The 13319-nt window shown below is 43.4% G+C and overlaps 1 protein-coding gene across 9 annotated transcripts in view; it reads left to right on the top strand.

The window, feature by feature from the left end:
* Window positions 1-1954, top strand: part of LOC141110891 (epsin-1-like) — a 157599-nt gene extending 155645 nt beyond the window's left edge. For all 9 annotated transcript variants that reach the window (XM_073602645.1, XM_073602643.1, XM_073602644.1 and 6 more), the window contains one exon: window positions 534-1954. In XM_073602645.1, coding sequence (XP_073458746.1) covers window positions 534-925 — 392 coding nt within the window. In that variant the 3' untranslated portion in view covers window positions 926-1954. The remainder of the gene's footprint in view (window positions 1-533) is intronic.
* Window positions 1955-13319: the final 11365 nt, after the last annotated feature.

Below are 13319 nucleotides of genomic sequence, written 5' to 3'. Positions count from 1 at the left end.
AGCTCCCGCCCTTCTTCCATCGCTGTGTTGCCTCCCAATGCGGATGGGACATTGACTCGATCCAGACCACAGGCCACCATTTAGGGAAGGAAGTTCTTTCTACTGAAGTTATTTTTGACATTCGCTTCCTTTTTGAACTTTTTTCATTTTTTTTTTTTTTTTTTTTGTTTTTATCTAAACATTACAGGTGTAACTATATTGTACATACATACTTGCAGTAGCCTCCACCTTCCTGATGTTCTGATGAGCAAAGTCTCAGCTTTTTCTGGTAAGCATTGAAGCTTGCCCCGCCCTTTCATGCTTAATGCTTATTCCTATTGGTCAGGAATGCAGCCCATCATACTGATGTGCTAATAGGAATGTGTAGGCAAACTGAACACATCTCAGTAGTGTCAGCGCTTTTTGTCAGACCAGCCTGGCATTTGGCTGTAATGGGACTTGGAGGCACCTGCAGGTATGTCCGGCAGTTGTTTGTTTCAGTATGTAGTGTGTGTGTGATCCACTTATATTTTTTTTCATTTGTTTTATCTTAGGAGCACCCAGTTCGACCACAACAAATCCATTCCAGACCAACCAACAGTCATCTCTTACTTTGAACCAACTTCGTGCCAGCCCAGTGATGTCAATGGGACAGCCAGTTACACCAGCTGGACAAGCACCTGCAGCAATTCCATTTAGTTCTGTCTCCCCCATGGTGTCAGTATCCCCGTTAGCCCCAGGAATTCCTATAGCCAATGTGTCACCAGTGGTTGGAATGCAGCCTGTTGCTGGAATGAGTGGCCTCCCAGCTACGGCGGTGCCTCCTGGTGTACCTCCTATGAGCTTGCCTACTATGATGCCACCACAGCAGTTGGTGACACAGCCCATTGTCCCCAATCTATCTGCACAAGCTGTGACGAGTGCTACCAATCCTTTTCTGTTGTGAGCTGTGGAATTATTGAGTTTGTAATGGCAATGACCGGGGGAGATGGGTCAAAAACTGGCATTTTCATGCTACTACCACAGAATGTCCCTGTCCCCTAATACCATCTTTTGTGGCAACCCTATATTGGCAGCACACTTGACTTTTGGTGTTTGCTTCCTTTTTCACTGTGCCTCTGAATACCAAGAAATAGTATTTTGCCCTCCCCACAGTACTGCTAAAGATGTTTAGATAGAAGACCATAGATTAATTCTTGTTTTCTTGATTAAATCAATAGTGTTATGCCGGACTTGGATGTCCATGTTTTTCCGTTTCCCACCCCTCATCCATTTGCATTAATAAAGCAGCACTTCACAGTAAGGTTAGTTTTTGTTTGCTTCTGCCTCGTAGCAGTTCCAGGGTCTTGAGTTTCAAGCAGAGTGTTACTTGCTTTGAACATCTGTTCTTTTCTACATACAAAATAAGTGTTTTGCCGACACTATTTTACCTACATCTACAACCCGAAACATTGCTGCATTTCAACATGAACTCATGAATGGAGTATTGTTCCTTTTTAACTCAATAGGAAAGGTGTCTCTGCTGTTGGACATGTAAATATTGCACCTCACTCGAGCACTTCTGTGTTACTGGACCATGATAGGATTTTGCCCTACTTAGAAATGTTATGGATAAAACACTAAAAATTATGGAGCTCTTTAAATTCCAAATCCATCTTTCTGTTGAGGGGGGGGGGGGGGTCTTTGGGGTATGTTGCCATGATAGCAGGATGTTTCCTATTTATTAGAATGAATTTGTGAATGCTGATTAAGTGGATTTTTAACCCTTAAATTTCTTCCACTTCTTTCCTATTTCCCATTACAAATCAAATCTGTGATGATTTATTTGATAACCACTTAATAAACTGATGGCTTTGCTTGGTGTGCTGTCCATCGACTCCTATTCCGCATATATTATATATTTTTTGCATTTGTTCTCCAATCTTCTAGAAGAGAGAACAGTGTTTAAATAAAATAAAATCTGGGAAAGCTTAAACATTTTGCTTTATTTTGTTTGGTTTATATTGCCTTTTAATGTGATATCACAGAAGGTTCCTTATGTAAGTGTATAATCGAAGTGCATGCATTTTTTCCACAATGAGATTTGTTTCTTTTAGAGAATTCCAGGCATGCCATGAAGTAATATACAGTGGATATAAGTCTACATACCTCTGTTAAAATGTCAGGTTTCTGTGATGTAAAAAAATGAGGCAAAGCTAAATCATTTTAGAACTTTTTCCACCTGTTTAATGACCTATAAATTGTACAACTCAGTTGAACAACAAACTGAAATCTTTTAGGTAGAGGGAAGTAGATGTAGATAGAGTAGATAGGTAGATGTATGCTTATCGTCTACCTTGACTAAGGCCCCAGTTCCAGCTGAAGAAATACAGCCCCAAAGCATGATGCTGCCACCGCCATGCACGGTGGGTATGGTGTTCTTTTGGTGATGTGCAGTGTTTTGCGCCAAATATTTCTTTTGGAATTTTGGCCAAAAAGTTCAACCTTTGTTTCCTCAGACCATGACACGTTCCCCCCCATGGTTTTGGGAGACTTCAGATGTGTTTTTGGGAAATTTAGCTGGGCTTGGATGTTTCTTAAACTGCTTCCGTCTTGCCGCTCTACCCCATAGCCCAGACATTTGAAGAATATGAGAGATTGTTGTCACATGTACCACACAGCCAGTACTTGCCAGATAGTCCTGAAGCTCCTTTTAATGTTGTAGGCCTCTTGGCAGCCCCCCGGACCTGTTTTCTTGTCTTTTCATCAATTGTGGCCTTGGAAATTCTTTTGCACCTTCTCCTGGCTGATACCTTTTAACAATGAGATCCTTCTGATGCTTTGGAAGCTCTCTGCAGACCATGGTTTTTGCTGTATGCGACAAAGAAAATGTCAGGAAAGACCAACTAGAACAGTTGAACTTTATTTGGAGTTAATCAGAGGCATGTTAAATGATGGCAGGTGTGTACAGACTCCTATTTAACATGAGTTTGAATGTGATTGCTTAATTCTGAACACAGGAAATGAAACAAAATCCCCAAGTGGGGGACTTTTAAGGCACAAAATGGTAAAAAGGTATATTCTAATATGAAAAGTATTTATTGAAATATGAAAAATACACAATATTTAATAAAAAACATGTTGAGAATAAACACTCCAGTGTTGTCACTCCTCCTCACTCCCTCCTCCTTCAGGGGTATAGTTTAAACAAGAAACTCAGTATTATAGACTGGAAGTCACAATTGTTTAAAAACAGAGGTGCCAAGAGGAGTTTCCAAATTGCTTGAGCCACAGAGTTCAATATGCAGGCATACCTCAAGAACAGGAAAATGCCTGGCCTGTATGTGCTGGTCCAGCTCCCCCACGCCCACACACCAACCCAGAGGAGGGGAAGCCAGAGGATCCACTGGGGCCGAAAAGCAGGAAAGGATCCTGCACAGTGGTGCATGGAAATGACTTGGCTGTGTTGCTATTTGTGTGGTAAGAAAAACACAACAAGAGGAGAGGCTGTCTGCGAATGCCACAGCTGTGGGAATAATGTGACTGTTCACTCCAGCACCCAGGCCAGGACTCCATTCTGAACACAGCTACATCCCCAGTTATAAGAGGGTGTGCACTCTTATGCAACCACATTATTTTAGTGTAGCGCTGGTAGATTTATGATCTACCATTTGATAGGAAAATTTAGTGAATTGTTCGTTATAGGAAGTTAGATTTGCCTCTGTTCCAGCTTGGCTGACATTGCGTGTGGTTCCACATTGTGCCGGTGGGTGTCGTCACCATCAGCGGGTGTTGGAAAAGCAACGTGTTAAAGCGGATGAGTGCTCCTCTGTCCCGGAGACAACTCGGTGGAGGTGGTCCTCCGAGTTGCATTCTGGGAGAGGGTATTTATGGGACAGACGCCATGTTCTGGGGTTTTTTCAGCCACCTGCTGGCCCTCCTGACCGACAGGTATGTGTTAGAGTACCACCTCGTGGTCCTCCGTTCCGGAGGCCCGCGTCGCTGCGGCACCTGGGTGGGCCCAGAAGCCTGTCTGGGGCCTACCACAGCAGCCGAGGAATGGTCCTGAGCTGTCTATCCAGAGTGAAGAAGCTGGACAACCGAGAAGATCCCAGGGGAGGACCCGTCATGGAAGGATCATGCAAAGTGCTGGTTTGGAGAGGGGCCTGGTGACTCGGTTGGAGGACATATCCTAAAGTAATCCTACAGCATAGTACTGCCGGGTTGGCTTAGAGGTCCAAGTACTGTGTCTGACATTCATCGCGAACCAATACATCCTGTGGCAGAGGATCGTATGGGTTTATTTCAAGCAAGTCTGTGGCAGAAACTTTTGTTCGTGCTACGTACTGGCTGCTAGGCAAGTGAGAGGCCTATCCAGGCGAGTAAAGATCGTGTCCCATAAAAGGGGATCACATTCAATTACAGTATTCAACTTTAAAGGATGTTCTAAAGAAAGATTTTTGAGCTTCCCTGCAGTTTTCCTCCTGCCTCTTTCCTGCTACTTCCTTCGTTACTTGGTTCAATAAAGCATTGAAAACGTACTCAAGTGTTGGTGCTTATATCGTCCAGAGGTAAACTCAACGGAACCCTAGACCTGGTGCCGGTGAAACCGAGGTATCGAGAGTGAAGGTAACAGCCCATTTAAACCAGCAGCTCCACCGAGAGTTATTGCTACATGTGGGGTCGTCGTCCGGGATTTGTTGACCATCAATTCTCGCAACCCAGAGAGGTGTTTCACCGGGAGTTTACGTTGAGAGCTGGACTTTGTCAATTTTTCAGGAAGAGAAGAGGTTAAAAGTTGCAGGACTTTATTTCTGAATGCGTAGGCAGCAGGCGGCAGGCGCCAGTAAAAGCCCGGGAGCTACGTGATCAGAACAAGTGGGAGGAGCCTACCCTACTTGATACCGCGTGTATGTGTTTGGCGCCAGAGAAGACGAGAGGCCTCGTGATCGTGCTGAGAAGATCAGAGTGTGGCCATGTCTTTTTCAGCGATGCAGCCAATTATGGGACCAAGAATGTTCCCTGCAAGTGTCGAGTGTTGTACTGACCGGAACCCCGCTTACGGACACTGGTGTTCGTCTGAAGCCACAGGGAAGGTTTGTTCTGTATACCTCAGGAGATATTGAGGGACTGGGCATGATCTGCCACCGATGTGAAGGACTGGCCGTACATCTCCATCCATTTGGCCGATGTCCGCAATGTGGAGAGTATTTGTGGTGGAGAAACCTACCATGTCGCCCCCTGCTCATCGAATGGATTGGGCAACGGGTATCGCCACAGTAGAAGTTGCTACTACTACGGAGAGAGAATGGCAGGCCACCACTTTGCCTGTTGCTGCCAAAAATGTTCCAAGAAGAGACACTGCTGTTGCCATCTCATCAGCGGACATTGCTTTGAATTCTGTGTCCACCACGCCTGTCTCTGTTGTACCTGTCCAGAGGAAGGTGGGATATGTGAAGGCTTGCCGTGGCCGAGGCCTACCCCAGAGACTTCCTGAACCGGATCCAACAAAGTCCACGACGGGAACGGGTAAGCAGCTGATGGGGAATGTATCTGGGACTATAAATAAGTATCTGCCAGCAGAAGAACTGGGAGATTCGGAAATAGAATCCTTGTTGGATCTTTCTGGCGATGACCTATTTGAGACTGTCACAAGAGATGTTATGGGCACAAGGTGAGGATGTCGCCTCTGCTATGACTTTCCCTGAATGGACAGCCCTGAGTTCTGGGAAGACATCACCCTGTGTGGAGCCACACAGCACTGTAAATGAGACATTATCAAAAGTTGTTAGTTCACTTCAGTCACCGGCTAGGTCTATGGTAAGCAAATCATTGGAGTCATGTGTGCCTCCTGGTATGGGGAAAAACAGATCCTTGCCCAAACTTGCACGTTTGCAGAGAATGTTGAACAAGCGTGTAGCTAAAGAATATGGCTTGGAGTTCCCTTATGTCCCTCAGGACATAATGCAAGTGATTGAAGTTAACCGGGAACTTTGATACAGCGAAGCTGTTTGGGACTATTGTCTGTGCCTAAGCCTTTCAGAAAGACTGGATGTTCTGTCAAAATGGATGAACGTTTTAGTGGATGTTTTATGCACTGGAACTTCGGTCGGCACATCTATGCTGACAAAGTAGTTATCTGCAGGCCCGGAAAAGAGGACATTGTATATTTCATTACTACAGTGGATAAACTGGGATAGACACTGACCTTGCCAGATCTCCGGTTTTATTGGTGATTACGGACAAAAGAACTTTGAAGTTAGTGTCAGTATAAAGAGATCTTCGTGGTCAAGATCTGGATATTCATCTCAGTGTTTCAAATCCAAGGACTTATTTTTGCTAGCCGGATTTCTTTCATTTGAAGAAAAAAAAATGATCGGAATTTCCGACAACGGATTTTGTCCGTTTTTATATCTATAAATTTTATATCCTGCTCTCAAACTTTGTGTGTCGTAAAATCCGATGGAAAATGTCCGATGGAGCCCACACACGGTCGGAATTTACGACAACACTCTCCGATCGGACATTTTCCATCAGAAAATCCGACCGTGTGTACGGGGCATAATTTTTTAAATGAGGCTTTGCTCCTGAAGTTGTACAGGATATATGTGTGTTAATATGCTTTCCTTTTCACAAACCATTGGATCCTCTATCAAGCTGTTAGGATTTTCAGCTAGATAGACAGTGAGGTTATGTACAGTCATAGGATGGTTTTGTTTATGGAAAAGAACATATTGTTTTATAGATGTTAATCTTATAATGTCTTTCCTTATTTATCTAATCCAAGTTTTAAGCTCAAATACCTACTCCCAGGCTTGGGAGTTATTATCATTATTTTTGGACAGACGTTGACGTAAGGTAATCCTACAGCATAGTACTACCGGGTTGGCTTAGAGGTCTAAGTACTGTGTCTGACATTCATCGCGAACCAATACATCCTGTGGCAGAGGATCATACGGGTTAATTTCAAGCAAGTCTGTGGCAGAGACTTTTGTTCGTGCTACGTACTGGCTGCTAGGCAAGTGAGAGAGGCCGATCCAGGCGAGCAAAGATCGTGTCCCATAAAAGGGGATTGCATTCAATTACAGTATTCAACTTTAAAGGATGTTCTAAAGAAACCTAAAGAAAGGTATTGATCTTCCCTGCAGTTTTCCTCCTGCCTCTTTCCTGCTACTTCCTTCGTTACTTGGTTCAATAAAGCATTGAAAACGTACTCAAGTGTTGGTGCTTATATTGTCCAGAGGTAAACTCAACGGAACCCTAGGCCTGGTGCCGGTGAAACAGAGGTATTGAGAGTGAAGGTAACAGCCCGTTTAAACCAGCAGCTCCACCGAGAGTTATTGCTACATTAGTTTTTTTTATTTTTACTTCCACCCCCTCCTCCCCCCCCAACCCCCTCACTAAGGCCTCATGTACACTACTGCTGGTAAACGGACATTTAGGAGCAGTTGGGCATCTTTTTTAACTGCTCCTGAACTCTCCTCTCTTATCTTATCAGTACATGTACTCTGATTCATTTATAGTCATTTCTATGCAGTTGCATTTAGAGGCTTTTTTTGGAACCCAAAAAAGCGTTCAGAAGCTGTGTTTAGAGGCATTTCAAACGCTAAACGCAGTAACTCGCATTTAGCCACATTTCATTCACAGGCGTTTTTCATTTTTGGCTATTTTGAAAAAAATAAAAATGTTTTTTTCAAACGCTTCTAGACGCAAAAGGCAGCATGTAAATGTGGCTAAACGGCCGTTTTTAGACGCTGGGTTCTAGCTGTCAAGTTAAATCGTTCAGGAGAGGTTGAACAACGTCCCATGTACATGAAGCCTAAAAGATTTCAGCTTGTTTTTCAATTGAGTTGTACAGATTATAGTCACATTAAAGGTGGAAAAAGTTCTAAAATGATTTTTATTTTTATTTTTTGTTTTGTTTTTTGTTTTTTTTACATCACAGAAAACTGAAATTTCAACAAGGTTGTGTAGACTTTTAGTACAGCTTCTCCCGCTTCCTTCCTGAGCTCTGTAACATGGGATTGCAAAGGTTGATATTAGCGCAAAATCAGTTATTTACATTAGTTGCTATTAAAAATACACTTGATTTTTAAAAATACAATGATTTTACATTTGCAAAGGTCTCTATGCACAGTAAATATTTTATATTTACAGTCTAACAAATGTGATTACCACATTATGTACTAAAACAAAAACAGGCTACATTCAGCAGCGTTTTATGGTTATTGCAATGTATTTTTCATGTTTCAAGTGACTGTAGTTATAGGTTGAGATTTATTACTGTCATGTGGGCTTTGACACTTGGATGTGACCAAGGTATTACCCTTTTTTATGCCTGCATTCTTTGGAGGCATCACAGGGATCTCCTAGTCTTTAAAATACATGTAGACATCAACCATGAACTACGCTCATCGGCCACTTTGTTAGGTACCGGGTTGGATCCCTTTTGCCTTTTACAACTGCCTTAATTCTTTGTGGCATGGATTCAACAAGGTGTTGGAAACATTTCTCATCACACAGTTGCTGCAGATTTGTCGGCTGCACATCCATGATGCGACTCTTCCATTCCACCACATCCGAATGGTGCTCTATTGGATTGAGATCTGGTGACTGGAGGCCATTGGAGTACAGTGACCTCATTGTCCTGTTCAAAAAACCAGTTTGAGGTGATCTGAGCTTTGTGACATGGTGCATTATCCTGCTGGAAGTAGCCATCAGAAGATGAGTACACTGTAGTCATAAAGGGATGGACATGGTCAGCAACAATTCTCAGGTGGGCCATGACATTTAAACAATGCTCAATTGGCACTAAGGGGCCCAAAGTGTGCCAAGAAAATATCCCCCACCAGCCTGAACCGTTGATACAAGGCAGGATGGATCCATACTTTCATGTTTACACCAAATTCTGACCCTACCAGTTGAATGTTGCAGCTGAAATTGAGACTTTTCGGACCAGGCAACGTTTTCCAATATTCTATTGTCCAATTTTGGTGAGCCTGTGTGAATTGTATCCTCAGTTTCCTGTTCTTAGCTGAAAGGAGTGGCACCCTGTGTGGTCTTCTGCTGCTGTAGCCCATCTGCTTCAAGGTTTGATGTGTTGTGCTTTCAGAGATGGCATACTGCATACCTTGGTTGTAGCGAGTAGTTATTTGAGTTTCTGTTGCCTTTCTATCATCTCAAACCAGTCTGCCCATTCTCCTTGGACCTCTGACATCAGCAAGGCATTTCCTCCACACAACTGCTGCTCACTGGATATTTTCTCTTTTTCGAGCCATTCTCTGTAAACCCTAGAGATGGTTGTGGATGAAAATCCCAGTAGGTCAGCCGTTTTTTAAATACTCAGACCAGCCCGTCTGGCACCAACAACCATGCCACGTTCAAAGTCATTTAAATCCTCTTTCTTCCTCATTCTGATGCTCAGTTTGAAATTCAGCAAGTCGTCTTCACCCTGTCTAGATTCCTTAATGCATTAAGTTGCTGTCATGTGATTGGTTGGTTAGCAGTTTGTTACCAAGCACTTGAACAGGTGTACCTAATAAAGTGGCCGGTGAGTGTATTTGCTTCCTTTTAGTCTGTTAATTACCTTTGAAAGCATTTCTGTCTTACAAGTACAAAACAATACCTGTTGATCCTGCCAAAAACTGTGTAAGCTTTTAATTTCTTATGCTGCACTGTAATTTCAAGCAGCGTTATCAGCCCTGCCCAGTTTGTCTACAGAACAACTGAACAACTCTCCCAATGTTATGGAAATGATGAGACAGGAAAGTTCTCTAGTCCAAATCAAGTGCAAGCAGCCTAGGGTGACAATACTGCTCCAGTCTATAATACAGTACAGTGAGATAGTGTTGTCACCCTAAGACAGGAAGTGTGTTAGGATCACCGGGTGCAAATAAAGTGAAAAACAAATGCAATCACTGCATAAAAGGACTGGTACACTGCAATATAGAATTTTATTTATTCTTGGGTTTAGATTTGTTTATTGGCTTTTGCCTATGTCCTATGTCTGTATTCTTTTGTGATAACTAGTGTTTTTTTGTGCCTTTATTCATGTGCTTGCATTATTTGGCTCACACGGTCACGACTATGTGGGTTCAATTTAAAAAGTACAGTGAGAATACGTTTGCAATAAAATTAACAGTATTCAACAATCTGTAAATTGGCAAGTTCTAAAAAAAAGAAAAAAAAAATTAGATCTGTTACATGTAAAGTGTACTTTCATAGTGCACTCACCCACTCTGTATAACCCTCCTGACTAAACTTTCTCCTTCTGTTTTAATGTACAGTGTTGAGACAAATCTATGTAAAGATACAGTGCCTTGCAAAAGTATTCACCCCCCTTGGCATTTTTCGTGTTTTGTTGCCTCACATCCTGGAATTGACATGGATTGTTTTGAAGATTTGCATCATTTAATTTACAGAACATGGCCACAACTTTGAAGATGTGTGGTTTTTTTTTTATTGTGACGCAAACAACAAATCTGATAAAATAACAGAAAAAGTCAATGTGCATAACTATTCACCCCCCCCCCCCCCCCAAGTCAATACTTTGTAGAGCCACCTTTTGTGGCTATCACAGCTCCAAGTTGCTTTGGATAAGTCTCTATGAGCTTACCCCTGGGGTTTTTGCCCATTCCTTCTTGCAAAACTGCTCCAGCCCCTTCAAATTGGATGGTTTACGCTTGTGAACAGCTATCTTTAAGTCTGACCACAGATTTTCTATTGGATTGAGGTCTGAGCTTTGACTAGGCCATTCCAACACATTTACACGTTTCCCCTTAAACCACTCAAGTGTTGCTTTAGCAGTGTGTTTGGGGTCATTGTCCTGCTGGACGGTGAACCTCCGTCCTAGCCTCAAATCTCACACACAGAGTGGTACAGGTTTTGCTCAAGAATATTCCTGTATTTAGCACCATCCATGTTTCCCTCAACTCTGACCAGTTCCCCAGTCCCGACTGCTGCAAAACATCCCCACAGCATGATGCTGCCACCACCATGTTTCACTGTGGGGATGGTGTTCTTTGGGTGATGTGATGTGTTAGGTTTGCGCCAGACATAGCGTTTTCTTTGATGGTTAAAATTTAACTTTTAACCACATTAGACCAGAGCACCTCCATACATTTTGGGAGTCTCCCACATGCCTTTTTCACAAAATCAAAATGTGCCATTTTGTTTTTTGCTGAAAGTAATGGCTTACTTCTGGCCACTCTGCCATAAAGCCCAACTCCTATGGAGCGTATGGCTTACTGTCGTCCTATGTACAGATACTCCAGTCTCTGCTGTGGAACTCTGCAGCTCCTCCAGTGTTACCGTATTTTTCGCATCATAAGACGCAGGTTTTACAGAAGGAAAACAAGAAAAAAAAATATTCTGAACCAAATGGTGTCCTAAAATATTTAATATTATACTACTACTTTAGGTGGGTGGTGGAGACACAGTAATACCACCCCCCTATCAAATCAGCTCAGCTACACTTTACCTGGGTAGTGGTGGACACAGCAACCTCCCCACTTCCCAGATCAGCTCAGGGTGACAGGGCAGACACAAATACCCCTTCAGCCTCTTCTATCACAACAGCTCAGGTGACTGGGCTGTGGATACCATGCCAGCCCACACCTCCCACCTTCTTTTCCCCAGCTCACCTCAGGCAGTGGAGGACACTGCCATTACAATCCACAACCCCCGCTGGGTGGTTCGTTCGCTGGCTGGCTCTCAACCTCAGATACAACCCGGGCAGCAGCTAGGGAGGAGGACCGAGGACATGCTTTGCAGCAGCAGCTGCCGGTGGAAGGAGCAGGAAGTAAGACTGGACCAAACCACGGCGCCGGGGGTGTTCCAGCTGTAAAAAAAAAAAACAGTCAGGGCTCTTGCTGCTGCGGGATGGTGTGACACCTGTCGGGTGTCAACTGACCTGGATGCGGAGCACACCACCATAGCAATGCCAATGACACCCCCCCCATCTTTTGGCACCTGGGGAAGGCTGCCTTCCCCCGCTCCTACTTGGTATGCCCCTTCAGGGATCCGCCTCACATCCTGTCCTCTCTCCTCCACAGAGAAGCTGAGCGCCGATATTCTGATGCGACCAGGGGGTGGGGGGTGCCAGGTCAGTATTCGCTCCATAAGACGCAGGACATTTTCACCCATTTTCTGGGGGTAAAAAAATGCATCTTATGGTGTGAAAAATACGGTACCTTAGGTCTCTCTGCTGCTTCTCTGATTAATGCCCTCCTTGCCCCGTCTGAGTTTTGGTGTGGGGCCGTCTCTTGGCAGGTTTGCTGTTGTGCCATGTTCTTTCCATTTGGTTATGATAGATTTGATGTTGCTCCTAGGGATCATCAAAGATTTGGATATTTTTTTATAATCTAATCCTGACTTGTACTTCTCAACAACATTGTCCCTTACTTGTTTGGAGAGTTCCTTGGTCTTCATGGCAGTGTTTGGTTAGTGGTGCCTCTTAGGTGTTGCAGCCTCTGGGGCCTTTCAAAAAGGTGTGTGTGTGTGTGTGTGTGTGTGTATATGTAATGACAGATCACATGATGCTTAGATTGCACACAGGTGGACATCATTTCACAAATTATGTGACTTCTGAAGGTAATTGCGCCAGAGCTTTTTATGGGCTTCATAACGAAGGGAGTGAATACATACGCACATGCCAATTATCAGTTTTTTTTATTCCTGAAAAAGTTTTATGTATATATTTTTCTAATTTTACTTCACCATCTTAGACTTTTGTGTTCTGATCCATCACATATAATTCAGATTAAAAAAACATTGAACTTAAAGACTGTAATGTAACAAAATAGGTAAAAAGCCAAGGGGGTGAATACTTTTGCAAGGCACTGTACATGCACACAGACTAGCATTGTTGCCATTTTAATTGCATTTTTCTTTGACTCCCTGCTTCCCAGCTGCATACCAAAATGGCTGATATTGACCCTTCCTGTAAATTTGTGACACCTGTAAACCCACATGTTAAAAAGAGAGAGTAAGAGTAAGCTGCTACATTAAAATTACCTGATTTTATTTCCTGAGCCTCTGTAAGTAGACAGTGCTTTCACCAGTAGAGTGATTGATCCTTTATTAACCATGTGCTGCCCCGCCACAGTACGTTTACTGCTGCAGGCTCAGCCATGTACTGGGGTGCCCCCCTGGGTTCCACATCAGTGCGATCCAATGAACACAGCGGATCACAGCAGCTGGGGGGTTTTGTGTGATCACTATGATTAGTCATAGTGATCACTTTATCACAATGTAAACAAAATGGTCACGAATGGCTTTTGTTCATGACTGTTTTGCTTACTATTGTGATGCTGTGATTGGCCCATAGCTATCACATGGTACCTTTAGCCAATCACAGCACC

Source organism: Aquarana catesbeiana, linkage group LG10 (genome assembly GCF_042186555.1).
Source record: "Aquarana catesbeiana isolate 2022-GZ linkage group LG10, ASM4218655v1, whole genome shotgun sequence".
NCBI classification, from domain to species: domain Eukaryota; kingdom Metazoa; phylum Chordata; class Amphibia; order Anura; family Ranidae; genus Aquarana; species Aquarana catesbeiana.
This window is presented reverse-complemented; position numbering and strand designations above follow the sequence as displayed.